The sequence below is a fragment of the Hyaloscypha bicolor genome (assembly GCF_002865645.1).
Source record: "Hyaloscypha bicolor E unplaced genomic scaffold K444scaffold_49, whole genome shotgun sequence".
Classification (NCBI taxonomy): domain Eukaryota; kingdom Fungi; phylum Ascomycota; class Leotiomycetes; order Helotiales; family Hyaloscyphaceae; genus Hyaloscypha; species Hyaloscypha bicolor.
The window spans coordinates 407,015-426,107 of NW_020194551.1; the positions used below are offsets into that span (position 1 = coordinate 407,015).

The window sequence follows — 19,093 nt, forward strand, 5'->3', positions numbered from 1 at the left end:
TTCCTCGAGTCCATTCACCTTCACAACCACCAACCCCAGAACAAACGCGCCCGCTCATTGGGCACCCGGCACACAGCTGCTGCCTTCCATCCTTCCTGACTCATCCACGAAGAAGGCCAGAGTGTCCTGCCGCCATGGCCGAGGCCGTTGTATACATCTATTGAGTGCAAATTCATCTTCCCCCAATACGCACACTCCACGCCACAACCAGCACCACACATCTTGACTCTCGATACCATCAATCCAAGATGTCGAACACAACACACATCAAGTTCGAGCATTCGCCAACTGACAGCCTGGCTGACAGCTTTGTCTCAACTCCAGGCACCATCTACCCGCCACTCTTCAACGACGCCATGGATCCGGCCGAAGCCATGACCCCTCAGTCACACTATGACGAGGACAGCATGTTCGGAGGCTCTATGAATGGAGAAAGCAGCATGGCTGGCACCCCGGCACCCGAGAAGAAGCCTGTTAAGAAGAGGAAGTCTTGGGGCCAACAACTCCCAGAGCCAAAGACCAACCTTCCACCGAGGTACATACTGGACGCGAGGTTCACGATTGTCGATCAATCAGCTAATCCGCTTTCTAGGAAACGCGCAAAGACTGAAGACGAGAAGGAGCAACGACGCGTGGAACGGGTCCTCCGCAACCGTCGTGCAGCTCAATCATCGCGAGAGCGCAAGCGACAAGAAGTCGAGGCCCTCGAGAGCGAGAAGCGTGCCATCGAACGACGAAACGCTGATCTCGAGATGCGCTTGGCCGACATGCAAGCAAAGAACGAACTCCTCATGCGTGAGCTTGAGCAATTTACCGGTGGCATGACTGTCTTTCGGTCCTCGTCAATCGCTTCTACACCAGCACAAGCAGAACTCCGCTCCGCACCAACCCCAGTCACCTTCTCCCAAGAACTCTTCGGCTCCCGAGACGCCCAAGAACGACCTATCAGCAACCAATCCATCATCAAAGCTGAGCCAGCACAAACCGTAAACCCCGCCTCCCTCTCCCCGGAGATCCGCCCTATTGTCGAGTCCGCCAGCGCCAGTTCTTCCGATATGACACAACATCCTGCCGCGATGTTGTGCGACCTGCAGTGTCAGTCGGAAGAACAACGGCCCTGGATGGATTCAATGACAGCCACAACTTCAGCCATCTCTCAAATCTTGGCAATCAACCTCTTCATCAATATGACTTCGGCGGCTATTTCGACGCTCCTGACCCCACTGCGTCAGATCGTCACTTCTTTGAGAATGGGATCGCCCCTATCGCCGACCAATTCGATCTTAACTACGATCATTTGGTTAGCCACGACGACGGCGGCATTGACGACTTCGACCTCGATGACTTCCTCCACCACGACGACCAGCCTGCGCCCGAGATTCACTCTTCGGATTCGCTTGCTGAGACGACTGCTAACCTGCAGCCCCAACTTGGCGCGTCCTCTTTTGGATGCGACGATGGTGGCAATGCGGTTAGCGTCTGAACAGCAGCTCCAAGACTGTCTTTCTAACGCAGATGCGGGTCATTATGGAGGATCGAATTCACCGAGCGTGGAAGTCCTCATGACGTTACTATGGGCCATCACCGTTATAGAGAAGGAACGAGTAGAGAGACAGGAGACCCCAAAGCTGGACGCAGCTGCGGAAGTCAGACAGTCAGAGCTGGAAGAACTGTTCAGACCTAGAGAGATTAGGGGAGACAGGAGGGGATTTTCTTTTGTACCGCATGGAAGGGAAGCCGGAGCGTTGGGCCAAAAGTCTCTGGAGGGTTGGCGTTTGGGTGATCATCCTTGAAATTAGCGTCGGTCATATATTGCCCTTGTACACCAGATGTAACTTGTGACAATAAAACTTGTTGGAGTAATTGCTATTCCTATGCTGTGCCTCGGAAGTGAATTGAACTGTCTAATCTTGAGTTCCTTACAAATTGTGCCTCGCAAGCTGCCAAGATATACATTACACATCCATAACACCTGATTGTCGCTACAACTCCGGATATCACATCCGTCCTCCTCGTCCTTTTGACCCGCACGAGCACCTCACACCACACCACGATTCATCACGCCTTACTATGGTATGTTCACTCCCTGCCTCATCCTCTCGATCCGAAATCTCCCCACTAACTTTCCTCAGCCTCAAACTTTCCCTCTTACCTCAGCTCATCTATCTTTCTCGTCAACCATACCACACCACGAACTTGTTACCACCACTCCCTACCAGCCAAAATGCCTACCCTGCCACCCCTCCCAAACATCCTCCTCGCTCTCACAATCCTTACCGCAACAACTCTCACAGTCCTGGTCATCACACCGCCGAATTCAGATTCAAAAGCAACTTCCTCCACCACCGCAGGCACCAGGACCACAGAAACGAGCACGAAAGGAACGAAGACCCCCCCTGCTCCCCCTTTTCAACCAAAAACTCCACCGAAAACAAAAACGAAAGACAGCATCGCCGTCTTCACATCCCCACTCTTTGTAAACTCTTGTCGACTTGCGGTCATCGGCCTCGGGATACACCACGCGGCCCTCGCCGTCTTTTACCCCTCACCACCTCAGCACATCTGTCTAAAGCAGGAGCATTTGAACCCTTCTCTCTTTACCTGGTCTTGGCGAACGAGTCTTTGCCTCGGCGGAATTTTGATAGCGGCGCCAGTGAGATTACTGGCATTCAAGCAGCTGGGACCGAACTTCACGTTCCAGCTTGCGGTGCCGGGGAAGTTGGTTACGACAGGCCTGTACGTGTTTCTTCTCTACTTATCCTTGACTCCGCATTCCTGTCCTCTATCGAGGTGGAGGGGAGGAATCATACTCAGTTTCGTTCGATCTGCTTGTTTTTAGCTGGCACTCTTTGATTCTTACTATTTACAGTAAACTTTCTCGCCTTGGCTCTCACTCACATTTTCAAAGTTCGCTGACTCATCCACTATTCGATAGGTACAAATTCGTTCAACACCCCTCTTACACCAGCAACATGATCGTCATCCTCTCCAACCTCTACCTTATTGGCAGAGCTGAAGGCGTGTCATCTTGTTGGCTCGCTTGCTGGGTCGCGCATCCTGAGGTGGTGATGTCGATATGGAGAACGATGTGGAACGTCCTGATCGGCGCCGCACTGATCGCCACGTGGATCAGGGTTGAGGATGAGGAATCGATGTTGAAGAAGAGGTTTGGAGCGGAGTGGGAGGACTGGCATCGGAAGACGAAGAGGTTTATTCCCTGGGTTTTTTGAGAGAAGTGAGGAGCCCCGGAGGGAGAACGGAGGAAGGTTAATTTTAGAATACGATTGAGAGGGGGAGTTGATTGGTTCAAAACACCACTAGTTTGGGGACATGAAAATGAATCCAAAGAAACGTGTGAATGGGCGAATTCGGTAAGAATATGAACCACTTAGCTAATATTTTCCCACAGGCGAGTGAGGGTAGGCTACCCCTAAATCCCAGCCATCCCCCCTAGCAGCCCATCGAGGCAAAAATTACTTGCATCGACCAAGCTGGAAAATGCCGAGGAAGAATAAGAGGAAGAATAAGAATAAACAGAATAGCCTCCTCCACCTTGATTGTCCCTCCTGGAAGTCCCCTTGTCTTTGTCCTTGTCCTCCGCGCCGCTCTCCACCTCCACATATCTCTCTCCGTATTCCTTGCTATAACCTTTGCTATATTCCTTTCTGGAATCTTGCCGCCCTTCTGTCCATATTCCCGTCCGCACCCCTCCCCAAACTCTCCACCGTATTCCTTCTCGTACTCTTTTCGTACTCTTCTCTCTCATCTCTTTCGGCCCATATTGCATATTGATGTTGAAATATGTTGAAGCGGAATAGGTTGTTTGGTTATGAGGTTAGTTAGTGTGATGTGTTGGGTTTTGAAGAGGCGATACTTGGATTCTGGAGACTTGGGATTTTTGCGGGAGGATGTTTTGATTTAGAGAAAGGTGGGTGGGGGAATGCAGGGGCTATGTATGATATACGCATTGTTGGATGGTGGATTTGCTGTGTGAATGGAAAGCTTTTTCGGAAGGATGGGGGGCTTGCATGTTGCCCATACTTGAGGTTGTGATGATGTGGTAGTGAACAATCACTTAATCATTATGTAAGGCCATGAGATTGAGATCTCTGAATCCTTGAGAAGGGGGATGATTCGGGAGAGTATGGATAGCGAAAATCGCTTGTAACAAAATCTTCAGTGGTTGGAAAGAGCTTGCTACGGGGTTCACACAACTACTTGAATAGGCTTCATCTCGAGCACTTGACAGAAAGAATTAAATGGAGGCGGCTCATATCATGGAGAATGGCTAAATTAAAGCATTTCCCTACTCCCTCTAACTCCCCGTATCATCCCTCCCGTCCTTCCCCCATTCAGCTCCTCTCAGATAAACTCATCAGATAAACTCATCAAGTAGGAAACATCACATCCAAACTCTCTCCAGATTGATCCCTTTTTCCATATTTATCCATGACGCATCCTTCTCCTCCATTCCCAGCTCCCTCGCTATCCTCACTATCATCCTCACTTCCCCCACCCTCTCCATCTTTCGGGAATTCGTTCTCATCACCGTGGGAAGAATTATAATGTTTTAGGAGTTCTATGCGATCGAAGTAGAGTTGGAAGCAGATATGGCAGAGGTATAAGGGTTGTGTGAGTGGTGGCATTTCTGTGGAATGATGGGCGCGGTGAACTTTCTTGTTTGAGGATGGATATGGGGAAGGACGTTTGTGAATGCTTGAACTAACTTGGGTTCGTACTGAGGGCGTGTTTTCCGATGCGCTGAGGAGTTTTGCACTTTGTACCGGATGAGGTAATAGTAAGTGATACCCGGGATGAGTCTGATGGCGAGGGGAGAGAGATTTGGAGGAAGGGAAAAGGCGGTGATTAAATACTAAAAATCTGAGGTTGTCTTGTGAAATAAGAATATTCAGAGAGTTAATAGGGTTCGGCAATGTTTGAGTTGTCGATGATTCGATGCAGTGATTCGTTGACAAGGGGAAGGAGGGGTTTTGACATACTTGGTGACTTGGCAAATAAACCCATGCCCTGCCTGGATCCACAGACGCTGCAAGACCGGGTACTAACGAATAAGACAACTGGAATTTAAAGTTTTGTGGAGGCGAACGTGCTAGAAACACACTTCAGGGTAGGGTTTTTTTTACTGTATCCTACTGTGCACGGTACACACGAGTAATGACGAGGGAACCAGGGTGTTGACAAGGGGAAGGAGGGTTTTCGAGAGATTGACAAGGGGAACCGGGGTGTTGACAAGGGCAAGGGGGGTTTTTGACAGATTGACAAGGGGAAGGAAGGTTTTCTCGTGCGGTCCCAGCAAACCCTCAGCTCAGCTCTCGGCACCCTTCTTCCTTTCCTTTACAACCCACTGGAGAGTAATATTCCAGCATCAAGGAAGATTCAATTGGCGTTCTCTGCTCACATTTTGTTGTTTCCCAATCGGTTTTTGAAATTCCCTCCGCGATGCATGCTTTGCTGCTGCCGGTCGGGCGGCAGCAGCCCAAGTTTCGCGAAAGGAGGCCACAAGACCAAGTAGTATGAGATGAGGCTCGTTTATTCTGGTCGGCAAGATTTCAATATTTCTTGGACCTTAGTAGAAAAGATCATTGGTAAATTTCATGTGTCCCATCGAGTTGGGAGTGGGGGCGCATCCTCAATCAGCGCTAAGAGCCCCCTGTAACTATTAATGTTGACAGCGGAACCTCCTCTTGTGACAGTCAAGAACCCTGTAGGGTAGGCCGCATTATTTCTTGACTGCTGCTCCATAACCCTCGATTTGCACTCTAAGTCAAACATTGCGAGTCATGACAGCTTCGCTGATAGGCCGCACTTTGCACTGGATCTCAGGATGGCGAACCAGTGACGTCTTGTGTAACCCGACGATTGTAAATGTATTCAAAAATAGCTCACTAGAGCAAAATTGTGACACGGAGTCGAGGGAAGCAGATTGAAGAGAAATCAGAAGAGTACAGAGTGAAGACGAGAAAGACATCCATTGATTTCCACATAATCAGAAATCAACTCCTCATAAATAGAAGCATTCAGAAATATCCACACCACCTCTCACTCCATTCCTTCCGTCATCCCCACTCACCCACAACAACTACCACCTAAGCCATTCCCTCACCTACCAGCCCCTCCCTCCTCGCCTCATTAATAGCCTTCAACTTCGCGGTCCCCAATCCCGCCACCCCCTCCTCCTGATTCGCACCCAACCAAGGCTTCTTACTATCCCCCAACATGGAGCCCGCCAAGAAGTACACAATCAAACCGAGAATAATCAACACAAAAGCAATCGGATATAGATAATAAATCGTGTACCCAAAGACCTTGATCCCGATAATCACCCCCCAGAAATTGCCGGTTAGGAGAGAGATATCGAAGAACGCTGCAGAAGCCATGCGAAGAATGATGGGGGCTAAGGTGTAGAAGATAGTCAAAGCGAGCGTATACCCCACAATATACCCGCCTACCTGCCCATCCCACGTCGCAGAAGCGAACGACGCGCGGTCGAAGATCGCGGCCGTGATGCCGTTGATGATTATGCCAAATAGGCCCAACATACCGAGCACCTCATACATAGGTCTCTTGCTGACAAACCATTCCTCAAAGACGTTAGAGAGGCCGTAGAACGTGGCGCCGGCGAGCCCGAAGAGGTCGCCTTTCAGCTGAGTGGGAGGATTGCCTCCGTTCGAGCCGGTGATGTGGTCGGAGGCTAGAAGCATGCCCATGCCGCCGCAGCAGATCAGGATCCCGGCTATCTGCGCCCATTTGTAGCGTACGCGGAGGAGGGTGAAGGAGACAATCACGACGCATATTATGGACCAGAAGTTGAGGAGTTGGGCGGAGAGGATGTTCTGGGATTGTTATGTTAGTTTGAGAGGGAAGGATGGCGAGGGGGAGGGGAGACGTACGGTGTAGCGGTAGGCAAGGACGGTGAAGTAGTTTCCTTCTACGTCCATGAAGCTCAGGATGATGTATTTCCACCCGTCGACTAGGAGGAGCTTGAGGTATTTCTTCATGCCGTAGCGGTAGATGGTGTAGGTTGTGTAGATTGCGCAGAGCACGATGTAATTGAAGAGGGTCTGGAAAGCTGGGATTGAAGTTCCCTTGTTGACGAGCAGAGAGGAGAACGTGTTGGTAGCCGTGATGCAGAGGGCAAGTACTTGTCTGAATATTCATTAGTCTTGGATCTTGAACTGGGAGAAGGACATACCCAATAAGCAACACCAACCAGAAGTCCTTGGTAGTCAAGTACGCCCACCACACCGTCTTCTTGTTCTCCAACGCCTGGATGGCGTGCTCCAAGACCTCAGGATCAACCTCCCCAGCATTCGTAACAGCTCTCTGGCCTGTCATCTCCACACTCCCGCTGCCATTCCCCTCCAGCCCGTCGCCAGACTTGCGATAGCCCTCGCCATTGCCCACAGCGTAGGTCTCCACACCGGTCGCCTTGCTGGCGGAATTCTTATTCTCCATTTCTCTTTCTCTTTCCTCGCCAATTGCCTCGTCCTCGGAATCTGAATTATATACAAGAAGAAGCGGTTGATTCTGTTCTGAAGCCGTAGTGGTGCGGTAAACTAAAATAGTATGGGTATCTCTTATCGGGCAAAAAATATTCGAAAAAAAATTGATGATGAAGCCTCGTGAAGTCTTTCTTCGTCCCCAAAGGCAGTAAGCGCAAAGACCTCAAGTCGCTCACTGGTGTCGCTATAAGTCTGCAAGGCACATTGACGTGTAGCCGATGTTGTGGAACAGAAGCTTGTGGAGAGGAAGAGGGTGGAAGTGGGAGATGCGATTTTTCATGGGGGGTGGGAAAGCGGGGCTCGAAAAAGTAAGGTTTGCGCAGAGCTGAGAACAGGGGGCGGAATGGGAGCCGATTGGCGAAAGCTACCCTGGCAGCTGCGCGGCGGGCAACCCAAAAAGGAGACACGCAGTGGCGACGGGAATGCCCGAAGAGTAAATTTTTGGAATGGGAGCGGGATGAAGATGTGGCGTTGATCGGTGTGTGCTGTATGGGCGAGTTTTGAGTATGACAATCTGATTGAAGCAGCGTGGGGAAGATAGCGAGGTTGGAACCGACTCGTCAGTTGGGTGTCATTCATATTCGTATTTTGTGGAACGTTGCTCGAGAGGTCAGGTTGGATGAATGGTGAATATCTTCATGTCATTGATTCTCTTGCAATAGACCCGTGTATGCTCGCGCAGGCTGTAAATGCTACCAAACAACGCCGTCCCGATGCAGAGCTTCAGGTATCCATCTCGCTTTCCCAAGTCAAAGGGTGCATATAGACCGAATCTCTCCCTTTTCGTCTGCTCGCCTGAGCATAATACCAGTCTTCCGTTGTCTTTCTTGTCTTCTCTCCAGTCACCCGAGGAACTGCTTCAAATTTCCCCCAATATGTTCCAAGTCCAGCAAAAAGCTGTCATGACCGAACAAACTCACATCCTCTCCAAGCTCAACATGCGTCACGTTCTTATTCCCCGCTCTCCTCAATGTCTCAGCAATCTCCCTCTGCTGCCACGCAGGGAACAAAATATCGCTCTCGACACCCATCACCAGTGCAGGGTGATCTCTCAGAACCTTCAAGCCAAGTACCAAATCTTCAGGCGGTCCCGATGATTGCGAGACTGGCTTGTTTAAATCCGAAGGAGCATTCGACTCGGGCTGTTCCTCGTAAGGGGAATCGGGCAGGGAGAGACTGCATGCAGCAGCATCTGAATCTTTGGCTTGCCCACTTGCAAATCGTTGAGCGTGAGCAGCTCGCCGTGCCGCGCTCGCAGACTGACTCACTGCACCAAGATCAAAAAGATCCATCGCCTTGCTTACATAGAGTAGACTATTGGCGTCGTACTCCAAGCAGAACTTCTCGCCCGCGTGGTCTAGATATGTCTCGATGAGAAAGTCGGGGCACAACGCTGGCTGCTTACTCGGATCTGCCCTCCGTCTCCCAAATCTCTGCTCCCATTCCGGACCCGACCTGTAAGTAACCGTAGCAATTTCTCTCGCGAGCTTCATCCCAGCATGCGGAGGCACACTATCATAGTAAAACCCGCGATTCCACTTCGGATCCATCATCAACACTTGTCTCTGCGTATGCCGCATGGCAATGCTATAAGGATGACTCCTCGCACAGCCCGAAATACTCGCGATCCTGCCAACTCTCTCCGGGAACAAGACGCCGGCCGCCAAACTCTGCATGCCTCCCATACTCGCGCCCACACTCGCATACAACCTCTCAATGCCCAGCCCATCCAGCAGTCGAAATTGTGCCCTCACCATATCCTCCATGGTCAGTATAGGGAACCGCGTAGCGTACCTGTGTCCATCGGCCGGATCAACACTACTCGGCCCCGTACTCCCATAACACCCTCCTATAACATTCGTACAAATCACAAAATATTTGTCCGTATCTAAACATCCGCCGGGGCCGATGAACTTCTCCCACCAGCCCGGCTTCGGATTCGTCTCCGTGGAATGCGCGTGCGAAGAAGCTGAGAGACCAGTGTGTAGCAGGATGACGTTCGATTTGTCCGCGTTGAGTGTGCCCCATGTTTCATATGCTATATTGAATTCCGGGAGCACGCCGCCCCAGTCCAGGAGTAAAGGTTCGTGGCATTGGTAGTTGAGCGTTACGCCGCTGGTGTAGGAGGGTTCTGGACCGCTGGAGAGGGAGCGCGCTTCGAGGGTTGCGGACTTGGATTCGAGGGCGTCGAGGCAGGGGAAGGCCATTGCGGGGTTGGAGGCTTCTGCTAGGCCGGCAGAGGTGTTTTTCCGTGATCCTTGGGTCTGGAATGATCGGGAGGCATTTTGGGATCGCGGTGCTTGGGATAATGGAGGGGCGGCTTTGTGTGAAGAATGTCGAGTCCAGGATCGGGAGATGCTCTTTGAAGGTTTTGCTGCTGTTCGCGCAGCGGCGACGATGCTTCGAGTTGAATTCATGGCGGCCGATACTTGTTGAAAGGAGACTTGATCGTGAGATCAAGATCTCTTGAGGGCGGACAAAAAAGTAGCATCTAGAGCTTTTGTCAGCGATTTCGGTGATGCAAGCCAGGCCCAGGACGCCGATATTGCGTGCTTGGACGTGACTGCAGCAAGGTTCTTTCAGCCACCCGCGTAGCCGAGAGCCCCTGAACATCTCAACCGAGGTTGCTTCCATCTGACGATTACCACTATGGTGTTGAACTTTTGATAGCACATTTGATCTACCATAGGTCGATGGCATATGAATGGACTGTCCGCTTTCTTTGCGTCAGGGGTTTCCATTCTTTATTTTCACCCCCAATAGCTCGCTTCCTGATGTCTGTTGGCGGCTTCCGTATGCTACGGCCAAGTCGAGAGTCTCACGACCTCATGGTGAGGGACACTTGTAAACTATCTTAAACACACTGAACCATCATGGGACCAAATTTTTTGGCCTCGAAGTCTTCGATTTCTGACTCTGGTGAGATTGACTACCCTCCAATTTCTGGCCTCGAATTGCCCTCTCAGCCAATGGTCGATTGGTCCTCCAAGACCATACAAGAGAAAATTGCCCGTCTCATCGAACTTCAAACTTTCCAAGGTACGTGGTCTGGCTCTGAATCTGAAATCTTCAAATTCGTGGTTAGGATGGGGAGAAGGAAGGTGTCGAGAGACAATATGACTTTGATAAGGGAATCTGTGCTACGCCGCTTGTGGTTAAGTGGCTTGAGATTTGCGCGGGTGAGGAAGAGGGTGTTTGTAGCATGGCTGTCGAGAAGGCGAGAGGTTGGCTCGAGGGAAGTGGGGAGATGGGATTGAAGGGTTTGGAGGGGGATGCGGAGAGTGTGGTTAGGGCTTTGTTGGGGAGTAAGGTGTGATCAGATGAGCGAGGCTGGCGGAAGAATAGAGATGAGATTGACGTTGGTTTGACTCCTTTGTGTGGGTTTGAAAAGTGACTGGTGATGGGTTTGAGTTTATTCGGAATGGGGTGAGAGGATCAAGACGGCACTCAGATGGATTCGGTAATCGGCGAAGACAATGGGAATATGATAGGAATGCATGATTTTTCCTTCACCTGTATTCTCAAAAGTCAAAGCTCAGCGTGATTCTGATACATCCTTTCTCCCCTGGTATCTATCTGGCCCTTACCCGACCCAGGCCATTCAGAGTGCTCATGAACAGTACCCTTTCAAACAACACATGCTCAGCAGACTTAGTATGACCAGCCCCGGTAAAGTTCCTATGATAATGCCGACGAATGCTCCTTTCGACGAATCTCGAGCTTCTAGGGTCGGGATCCTGGTGCTATCTCCTGTTGTGGATAGAGACAAACCCTGTATCGGATATGTGAAATATATACAAAGGAAGACGATAGAGAGAATGATGGTTGTTTGAGGGGATGTGAGAGAATGAGATTTTAGGTTTTTGTAGAGATGTTTTGAGAATGATAATTCTAAGGGAAATTGAAATGTCGTTATTGGCTTTCTAGTAGTATAGAATAATTGACGGACCGGGGTAGTGTGATTAAGGGTTATAGGTTTAGAACCATCACCTAAATAAAAACATGTCCTTGAAGTTGTAAGGGCTGCTCAAACGCCTGCTCTTTAATATGACTTTAAACCTGTCCCTCAGCTTCTTTCGCCATCAAACTTCTAACTACTCGACGCCACTGCTTGGAGAAATCCCCTTTCAAGGAAGGACTTCAATCCCGAGACCGTGAACAGCCTTTCCATCAGCTCCAAATAAGGAGTCTGGAGATTGGTAGGGAGAATCCACTAGTCCGTTGTGTCTTTGAGAAATGACTTTGCAAAGATACCCTAGAGTGTTCTGCTATTAGACTCTAGATTCGATATTCTAGGTTAGTGAATAATTCCTCTTCACAGGGGTCTGGAAAACAGCATGCATCATGTAGTAGAAAGGTGGGCTACTGATCAAGTGAGTTTCGCCTCGAGTTGATGCTGAAATTGATTACACATCTTATCTCAAAACAAGTCTATCGACAACTTAAGTGAAGGTCCCCTTGATAAATTTTGTTGCACATCTGATCCAATGTCCGAGGTCAGCCCGGTACATTGAGTTTAATAGTCCTTCCCCTTCCTAGCCAAATGCACAGAAATTTCGCTCGGACTTTTGCACCTGTTTTGACCATTTCACATGATTCGAATCGACCAATTACTATTAAATACTCGACCTTTAGTGTATTTTTCGAACTTCAGGGACATTCAAGTTCTCCGCATGGTGAAATATGGGAGGCTGATTCGTCCAGGTCCAAAACTGTCAGCCTTGCATTAGTGTTGTGACAGCCTTGCCGAGAAACGTCATTTGCCACCTTTCTCTCTCAGGCATCACTCCACAATAACTTGTAAGTCAACCCCATATTTTGCACGAAACCTTCTTTCCTTCACCACCTTACGCATCAATCACATTGAATAAATCTCATCCAAGAACGAACCCCCAATTAAGGAAACTCAAGTCACCACGCACATGTCCGTCTGGAACCTTTTTACAACACTCTCCACTGCACTGTTAGGAACCATGGCCGGGACATCAAATCAATACATACCGTCCCCTGAGGATGTTCTTGTTGTCAAGCAGATCCTGATAAAGAAGGGTAAGCTACCATTAGAATTGGTTGATGCCATTATCGACTCCGCGGATTACTGGGTCAAGACTACGACTTGCAGAACCAACGGGGAGGTCAGCATCCTTTCAGGCCGAGAACGCGAGAACAAGCTCTTGGTGAGTTGGCAACCTCCTGGTGCTCCTTAATATGGTTCTCACATGCTAATAAATTATAGTTGAGATCATATCCCCTTGGCTACTTCCCTACAAAAGAGAATCCCACTGCGTTACCAATGACAATCGTCGACGAATACCCCTCAATACCCTCAGAACCATGGGCCGAGTCTGGTGATTTTCCAATCAATGCCACGGAGGAAGTGATCGATTACTGGTCTCGAGACGCAGTGCCTCGAGGAGAGTTTCCCTGCCGAAAGATAGTCTTCACAATCAAGAGCCACGACCAAGGATGGGGAGGACCCCCTGGTTGCAGAGGCACATATAGGGGCTCTTCGACTTGGTTTGATGTTGGTCTAGAGACCTTGTCCGCTATACGCGACCGTCAGTTACCTCCATTTCATTTAACAGAATCTCTTGCATGGCAGCACTTTCATTCTCGTTCCGATGTTGAGGAGATTATAGGAGAGTTTCATGCAGCCAATAGAGAGAAGCTGCTTCCCTATTTTTACCTTCCAGATCCGCAATCAGCAAACCCGGACGCAGAACCGATCATCTGTACTACACGCACCATATCTCCACGAACAGAAACGCGAACAACCGCCACAGAGCCCCCAGAAACGAAGGTCGAATTCCGTCACGGACCTGACCCGGGCTTGGATTGCTTGCAGAGAAATCGAACAGGAACAAGAGACACGAAGGAACACGTTATCACTTGGTCCTGTACCGATAATGTTATGGACCCTGACTCGATTGATGGAAAGAAACTTGATGGGGAAGGTCGGGGCAGAGCAACTGGCAATGGAGAATATGTGCGGAATCTGAAAGTCGGAGATGTGGTGACGGTGTGGGGAAAGGCGAGATATGGTGGTTGGGTCAATTATGTTGAAGAGGTGAAGATTGATGTTTATTGGGCTGTTTAGGGGAGTGTTTCGCGGACTCGGAGTTATGGCTAGAGCTTGCACTGGGAGTGGGTCGGTGGCAGAGAGCCCCACCTTTCAAGGCCACATTTGCGCTTCTGCGAAAGATATACCCTCGTTAATGACATACTCAAGACATTCGAGTTTGTTCCCGATTCACGCCTCATTTTCAGATATTTCCAGTAAGTGCTGGGTGTGCCAGTCGTCGTCCCCTTCTCATTTTTGCTTTCTTAGTTTGACTGCTCTTCAAATCCTATATTAGATGTCTGCAATCGACATGTCCGCCTGCCAATGCAGATTTGGCACCGGCGAGGAAAGGGATGCATCCTCAAAGTACTTTTGTAAACTTGATTTGCCTTTTTGTCTCAAGCATGAACTTCATGGTACACTACATTCCCCGAATATGGCGTCTGATGATTTCCCGAACCTAGCTCGGCTCTCTCATAAACCCTAGTGTCCAACTCTGCCTTTGGCGAGACAATTGGACCAACATATCCTTGGGTATTTCCACTTTGGACCGACCCGTATTGCTCTTTTTCTCGTCTGCTTTTCCTTAACAAGAGGTAAGCAGCAATGGCAGTAACAAGTATGCATGCAGCTCCAACTCCGAGGCCAACCCCCAGCTTAACCCTCTCCCCGTTATTGCTTGACGATACCGGTGGTATTGCGCTTGAAGATGTTGAAGTGCCGGTGCTCGTTATTGTCGGGTTGCTAGTGTTGCTCGTAGATATCGTAGCGCTCGTGCTTGTGCTTGTGCTCGTGCTCGTGCTCGTGCTCGATACTCCCACCGTCGCCGCTATCGCAACCCGAACGACATTCGACGCGCAACAGGCAGTTGAATTCAAGTCTCCTCCGCAGCACCACGTCCCGTCTGCAACACAAAGGGATACGGCAGCAGTACCATTAGACGAACCGCCACTCTGCTTTGAATCCTCAGCACTTTGTTCGATTTCACTTCAGGTTCAGGACGCTTACAGCCTTATTCGTGCAAACGTTCTTCAAACAATAGGGGCTGCTCCAAGTCGGGTCCGTACACGACTCACGCCAGTATTGGCCACCTGTCGAGTCACCGCAGAAGCCCGAAGTTGCACACGGATTGTGACATAATCCATTGGGGAGACATTGATCTGGGAGTTGGGCGCGGTTCGTTGCGCAGCACATGGAGAATGTTCCTACCGTCGCGACACAAGGTTGGTACTCATTGCTTGTCTCGATCGTGCCATCGGGATAGTAACATGTCGCTGAGGCGAGAGGGGCGAGATACAATATCAACGATTGAAGGAGGAGGAATGAGGTCATCTTGGATGGAAAGTGTGTCAGGCGTAGCGAGGGCCAAGAGACGACGTGCTAAGAATCGAGAGGGAGTATTTAAAGCATCATGGTACTCTTAAATAAAACGTAGCTCGGCCAGGGTATAATCTACACCAAAATGGCCGTGCCAACCTTGCCACGCTACGTTTTATTTAGGGGGGGGCGTAGTAAAGTAGAAGGATCGAAATTGGGCGCAGCAGGGGCTTGGGCGTCCGGGTCAAATCTTCTCGGCAAGCTGCCAATGCATACAACGGCCGATTGTCGAGAAGAAAGGGGCCGGGGGGCAATCACGTGATGTAAAATTAGGTTTACTGCTAGTGCTGGGTCCGTAATGATCACTAAGTACAATCATCGATCCACCACCATCTTACATTTGATTTCTATTTCTAGTGTTTCATCAAGAGGAAATTCGGCTCTGCCAATGGCGCTGGCTAGATCTGCAGGTACGCTTCCAGCGCTCGTCAGCCCACCTTCCTGTTTCAGATAGCGGGGTTGCGGAGCTACTCAGCTAGATGCCTAATCTCTCGGAGTTCCAACCCCAACCTCCAAAGACCGCAACGCCATATTTTTCTCTGTCTGATTACCACTCTTCCAGCATATAGGAACAGTTCTTCAAGCATCCGTCAACAATTTGATCAATTCTATCTTCCGCGATGAAGTGTCTTTTGTGGCTCCAAGCAGTTGCCCAGTTGGCAACTGCCGGAACATCCACCACTCAGATCCCCTTGAGAGAAGATGAATCCGTCTCTGAATTTGCGATCTTTCAAAGTGATGTATCTCCCGATCACTCAATTCGCGTCAAGCGTCAAAATTCCTCACTCTGCGATACGCCTGTCGATCAGTATACCGGCTGGCTTGACGTCGGTCATAAGCATCTCTTCTTCTGGTACTTCAAGAGCGAGGCTGCTACCAAGAGCAGTGGATCAGAGCCGCTTGCTCTCTGGCTTACCGGAGGCCCTGGTGGCTCAAGCATGCTTGGAATGCTCCAGGAATTGGGTCCATGTCTGATCAATGAGCACGGAAATGGCACCGTTTATAACCCGTACGGGTGGAACAAGGAGACGGCATTGGTATTTGTGGATCAACCTGCTGGCGTTGGTTTCTCATATCTCGATGAGGGAGAGCCAATACCAGGTGATTCTTTCACTAGTGCGGCTGATATGCATCTGTTTTTGCAATTGTTCGTCAGCCAGGTTTTCCCGGAACACTCCGAGGGACCACTGGTCATTACGGGGGAAAGCTATGCTGTATGTTCAAGTTCGTTTGCGTTAAACTTCATTGACCTGATATTATAGGGACATTATCTCCCCGCACTTGGTGCTCAGATTGTCAGCCAGAACAATATCTACCCAAAACGGCCTCAGGTACCGTTAAAGTCAGTGGCCATAGGCAATGGCTATGTATCACCATTGGATACAGCGTTTGGGTACTGGGAAACTCTTTGTACGACCAATCCTGGTGTCAAGGAACCAGTCTTCAACAAAACTCGCTGCGAAATCATGGCCACGAACCTTCCTCGATGCCTCGAGGTAGCGAAAGTATGTTACGACCACCCTGATCCTGCCATCTGTGCAGCTGCGTCTACAGTCTGCATGACTGGCGTGATCAACTTCTATGATGGAGAATCCTACGCCGGGGGTCGCAATCGATTTGACAGTAATACCTCCCTACTTCCTCCACAAAACACCATCTCACAACCCTCTCTTTTCTCATCATGAACAACAGCTCATCACCACATAGTCACCGCTCCTTGCGATATTGACAATTTCTGCTACGCGAATACTCAACTCCTTCAAGACTATCTCAATCTAGAGTCCTCTTTCTCCGCTCTCAGCATCCCTAAAGAGATCAAGAACTTCACCGCTGGTTCCGATACCGTCTCACAAGCATTCGAGCTCACCAACGATCTCGCAATTAGCATGATACCTCAAGTACAATATCTCCTAGCCAGCCAAATCGACGTTCTGATCTACCAAGGGAATCTTGATCTCGCGTGCAATACAGCGGGAGCGAAGCGCTGGACGGCAAATATGCCTTGGAAGGGCCAAGCTGCTTTCACGTCGTTGACTTTGAAGCCGTGGAAGAGTGAGAAGGATGGGAAGGAGGTGGTGGCGGGCATGTTCAAGGAGGTTAATGTTAAGATGGTAGATGGGGATGAGAAGACGACAAGGTTTGCGCTTGTGACGATTGATGGATCGGGACATATGGTATGTTGACCAGATTGGAGGTGAGAAAGTGAAATAGTTGCTAACTGGCTGCGCGATAGGTCCCTCAAGATCAGCCTGAGGTAGCATTGGATATGCTCAATAGGTGGTTGAAAGGCAAGTCGTTTGATTAGAAGGCCTATTGATCTCCACCATTCCAGGCATCCTTCTTAATTGGGGATACTGGCGTCAGATTCCATGGATTAGGTCCTTGAAACGTGGTCAGAGGATGAATGGGACGTTGGAGGTGATTTGAATCAGGAGTTTAAAACGAGACGTTTCGTTGACAATAATCCAAAGGGGCTCATTTGCAATATATACGCATAATTTTAATAGAAGAAAGTTCGGACGGCCGAAAAGTAATTTAATATTGAATATTACGTTGATACACCCCAAGAGGCCCTCAAGACATGACGCGCTTTTTTAGACCAAGCCCGACCTCATCTCCAAAGATTACTGATCCTCGTTCATAGAACTCTCACAGCAATCAACACTTTCTTCGCCGCTATGTCGAAATAATCTCCGTGTAGATTAGGTTGTTGGTATGGAGACGGTCCCCGACAGTCATTCGGCCACTAGCGAAGACGCATATAATGATAATACAAATTCCAATGAACGCAAATAATCTGAAAGTAACGATGGAACATATCAGTCTTGCTTAGGACTTTTCCACCGCGTCGGGAAAAAAAGCCAAAAACGTACAGCGCGCAGGGAATCAACTATTTGATAAGAGTGTGGAATAGGAAAAGTCTTCGAGCCGATGGTTGTGGTGGCAGGTACATTCGAGAAGCCGGATGGAGGATAGGCCACCGCGGTGGATGGTCCCAGGGGGATTGTGGGGCCGTAATGCTCTTCGAGAGCGATCTCAAACTCTTCATCTTCTAGGAAGCTTTCTCTCGCTCCAAAGATTTCGTTTTCTGTTTGTGTTGGGGAGGCTGGCTTGTATTTTCTGCGGCGGGTTAGGAAGGGCATTTTGAGAGACAGGTCGGGTTTGTGAGGGACTAGCAGAGTCTCCTCGTAATTGAACTTCAGATAGCTATAGAGACGGAACATGAATACACTCGCTATTATTGGTGGATGGAATAGCAGGTTTCGGGCAGGTTGGAGCAACAAAGACGCGGCGAATCTTCGAAGACAAAAATATATCTTGAGAACTTGAACATTGGGAAAGCCATCACCGCAGCCATTTTGACAAAGAAAGAACCCTAAATGTGGATTATTCAATGCCGACTTCGGCGCCAAATTTTTGAGCAGAGGCAGGAGCTGCGCTTATGAACTCTGAGAATGGTGTTGTATTCGTTTTGGCACGAAATTGACGGATAGCCTCGCCGAAACAGCACAGCTATTTTATTTGAAAATGTACCAAAGCTGTCTCGGACAATCAACATTTTAACTCAGTAACTTTGATTGATAGTTGATGCAAAAGATATACGTGAAGCTCATGATTGGAATGCCGGAAAGAGAGCATTGGGAGACATGGCGATGTACTGTTTGGTAAGCAACTCGCAGGGCAAGTCTTGGCACAGATTCCATGAGAGCAACCACAATTTTGATCAAGAAAGTCTCCAACTTACCTAAAAGAAAAAATTCCTTCCATGCTAGTTGAGAAGAATCTGAACCAAATCTCCCCCAAACTGCCCAATTGAGCCAACATGACGCGCCATCCACCCGCAAGCCCGCGGAATCCCATGAAAACCCCTACAAAAAATCCTACCTTGACCCCACAGATGCCGCAATCGACGCCCAAGCTTAAAACCTCTGCCCTCTCCTAATTCCATTGGCAAAGGCTCATCCGTCCTAGGTCCCCGCAATCTCTCACCAGAGCAGCAGGATCCAGATATGCTCCAACCACCGTCAACTGATAGTGGGGTAATGAAGAACACGAAGTGGGGTTTTGTGGACTCGCATATGCGGATCGAGGAAGTTGGGTGGGCGCGGGAGACGACGATTAGGGAGTTGCC

The 19,093-nt window shown here is 49.4% G+C and overlaps 9 protein-coding genes across 9 annotated transcripts; 5 read left to right on the forward strand and 4 right to left on the reverse strand.

Moving 5' to 3' along the window:
• Positions 1 to 3: 3 nt before the first annotated feature.
• K444DRAFT_609628 (uncharacterized protein) lies at positions 4 to 1,893 on the forward strand. Its single transcript, XM_024879605.1, has 2 exons — positions 4 to 535; positions 593 to 1,893. The coding sequence occupies exons 1-2, from the start codon at positions 249 to 251 to the stop codon at positions 1,791 to 1,793; spliced, it is 1,488 nt and encodes a 495-aa protein (XP_024740721.1). The 5' UTR covers positions 4 to 248; the 3' UTR covers positions 1,794 to 1,893.
• On the forward strand, positions 1,867 to 3,544 carry K444DRAFT_609630 (uncharacterized protein). Its single transcript, XM_024879606.1, has 2 exons — positions 1,867 to 2,736; positions 2,936 to 3,544. Exons 1-2 carry the CDS (start codon positions 2,225 to 2,227, stop codon positions 3,228 to 3,230), a joined length of 807 nt encoding a protein of 268 aa, XP_024740722.1. The 5' UTR covers positions 1,867 to 2,224; the 3' UTR covers positions 3,231 to 3,544.
• A 721-nt stretch (positions 3,545 to 4,265) lies between these two features.
• K444DRAFT_609631 (uncharacterized protein) lies at positions 4,266 to 4,891 on the reverse strand (the record flags this gene model as incomplete). The annotated part of the gene is made up of 1 exon (XM_024879607.1): positions 4,266 to 4,891. A coding segment is annotated over exon 1 (251 nt), but the record flags the coding sequence as incomplete, so codon positions are not given.
• A 1,216-nt stretch (positions 4,892 to 6,107) lies between these two features.
• Positions 6,108 to 7,476, reverse strand: K444DRAFT_522155 (DUF914-domain-containing protein; the record flags this gene model as incomplete). Its single annotated transcript, XM_024874185.1, has 3 exons — positions 6,108 to 6,854; positions 6,912 to 7,167; positions 7,214 to 7,476. The coding sequence occupies 3 exons, from the start codon at positions 7,474 to 7,476 to the stop codon at positions 6,108 to 6,110; spliced, it is 1,266 nt and encodes a 421-aa protein (XP_024740724.1).
• Positions 7,477 to 8,126: 650 nt separating this feature from the next.
• K444DRAFT_609633 (homoserine acetyltransferase) lies at positions 8,127 to 10,038 on the reverse strand. Its single transcript, XM_024879608.1, has one exon. The coding sequence runs from the start codon at positions 9,938 to 9,940 to the stop codon at positions 8,366 to 8,368; it is 1,575 nt and encodes a 524-aa protein (XP_024740725.1). The 5' UTR covers positions 9,941 to 10,038; the 3' UTR covers positions 8,127 to 8,365.
• A 295-nt stretch (positions 10,039 to 10,333) lies between these two features.
• K444DRAFT_609634 (uncharacterized protein) lies at positions 10,334 to 11,004 on the forward strand. The gene has a single exon (XM_024879609.1). It carries the CDS (start codon positions 10,397 to 10,399, stop codon positions 10,778 to 10,780), a length of 384 nt encoding a protein of 127 aa, XP_024740726.1. The 5' UTR covers positions 10,334 to 10,396; the 3' UTR covers positions 10,781 to 11,004.
• A 1,492-nt stretch (positions 11,005 to 12,496) lies between these two features.
• On the forward strand, positions 12,497 to 13,620 carry K444DRAFT_626510 (uncharacterized protein; the record flags this gene model as incomplete). Its single annotated transcript, XM_024882660.1, has 2 exons — positions 12,497 to 12,700; positions 12,760 to 13,620. 2 exons carry the CDS (start codon positions 12,497 to 12,499, stop codon positions 13,618 to 13,620), a joined length of 1,065 nt encoding a protein of 354 aa, XP_024740727.1.
• Positions 13,621 to 13,930: 310 nt separating this feature from the next.
• On the reverse strand, positions 13,931 to 15,030 carry K444DRAFT_319837 (uncharacterized protein). Its single transcript, XM_024871870.1, has 2 exons — positions 14,593 to 15,030; positions 13,931 to 14,540 (listed from the first exon to the last, which is right to left on the reverse strand). Exons 1-2 carry the CDS (start codon positions 14,914 to 14,916, stop codon positions 13,983 to 13,985), a joined length of 882 nt encoding a protein of 293 aa, XP_024740728.1. The 5' UTR covers positions 14,917 to 15,030; the 3' UTR covers positions 13,931 to 13,982.
• Positions 15,031 to 15,481: 451 nt separating this feature from the next.
• K444DRAFT_609637 (putative carboxypeptidase Y) lies at positions 15,482 to 17,533 on the forward strand. The gene is made up of 4 exons (XM_024879610.1): positions 15,482 to 16,175; positions 16,224 to 16,584; positions 16,669 to 17,135; positions 17,195 to 17,533. Exons 1-4 carry the CDS (start codon positions 15,582 to 15,584, stop codon positions 17,264 to 17,266), a joined length of 1,494 nt encoding a protein of 497 aa, XP_024740729.1. The 5' UTR covers positions 15,482 to 15,581; the 3' UTR covers positions 17,267 to 17,533.
• The last annotated feature ends 1,560 nt before the right edge of the window (positions 17,534 to 19,093 follow it).

Coding starts and splice junctions, on each gene's coding strand:
- K444DRAFT_319837 (XM_024871870.1), bottom strand. CDS start 14,916: ATGACCTCATTCCTCCTCCTTCAATCGTTGATATTGTATCTCGCCCCT. Junction 14,541..14,592: donor ACGTTTGCACGAATAAGGCT/GTAAGCGTCCTG, acceptor GAGGATTCAAAG/CAGAGTGGCGGTTCGTCTAA.
- K444DRAFT_609634 (XM_024879609.1), top strand. CDS start 10,397: ATGGGACCAAATTTTTTGGCCTCGAAGTCTTCGATTTCTGACTCTGGT.
- K444DRAFT_609630 (XM_024879606.1), top strand. CDS start 2,225: ATGCCTACCCTGCCACCCCTCCCAAACATCCTCCTCGCTCTCACAATC. Junction 2,737..2,935: donor AAGTTGGTTACGACAGGCCT/GTACGTGTTTCT, acceptor ACTATTCGATAG/GTACAAATTCGTTCAACACC.
- K444DRAFT_609637 (XM_024879610.1), top strand. CDS start 15,582: ATGAAGTGTCTTTTGTGGCTCCAAGCAGTTGCCCAGTTGGCAACTGCC. Junction 16,176..16,223: donor TTACGGGGGAAAGCTATGCT/GTATGTTCAAGT, acceptor CTGATATTATAG/GGACATTATCTCCCCGCACT. Junction 16,585..16,668: donor GGGTCGCAATCGATTTGACA/GTAATACCTCCC, acceptor ATCACCACATAG/TCACCGCTCCTTGCGATATT.
- K444DRAFT_609633 (XM_024879608.1), bottom strand. CDS start 9,940: ATGAATTCAACTCGAAGCATCGTCGCCGCTGCGCGAACAGCAGCAAAA.
- K444DRAFT_609628 (XM_024879605.1), top strand. CDS start 249: ATGTCGAACACAACACACATCAAGTTCGAGCATTCGCCAACTGACAGC. Junction 536..592: donor AAGACCAACCTTCCACCGAG/GTACATACTGGA, acceptor TCCGCTTTCTAG/GAAACGCGCAAAGACTGAAG.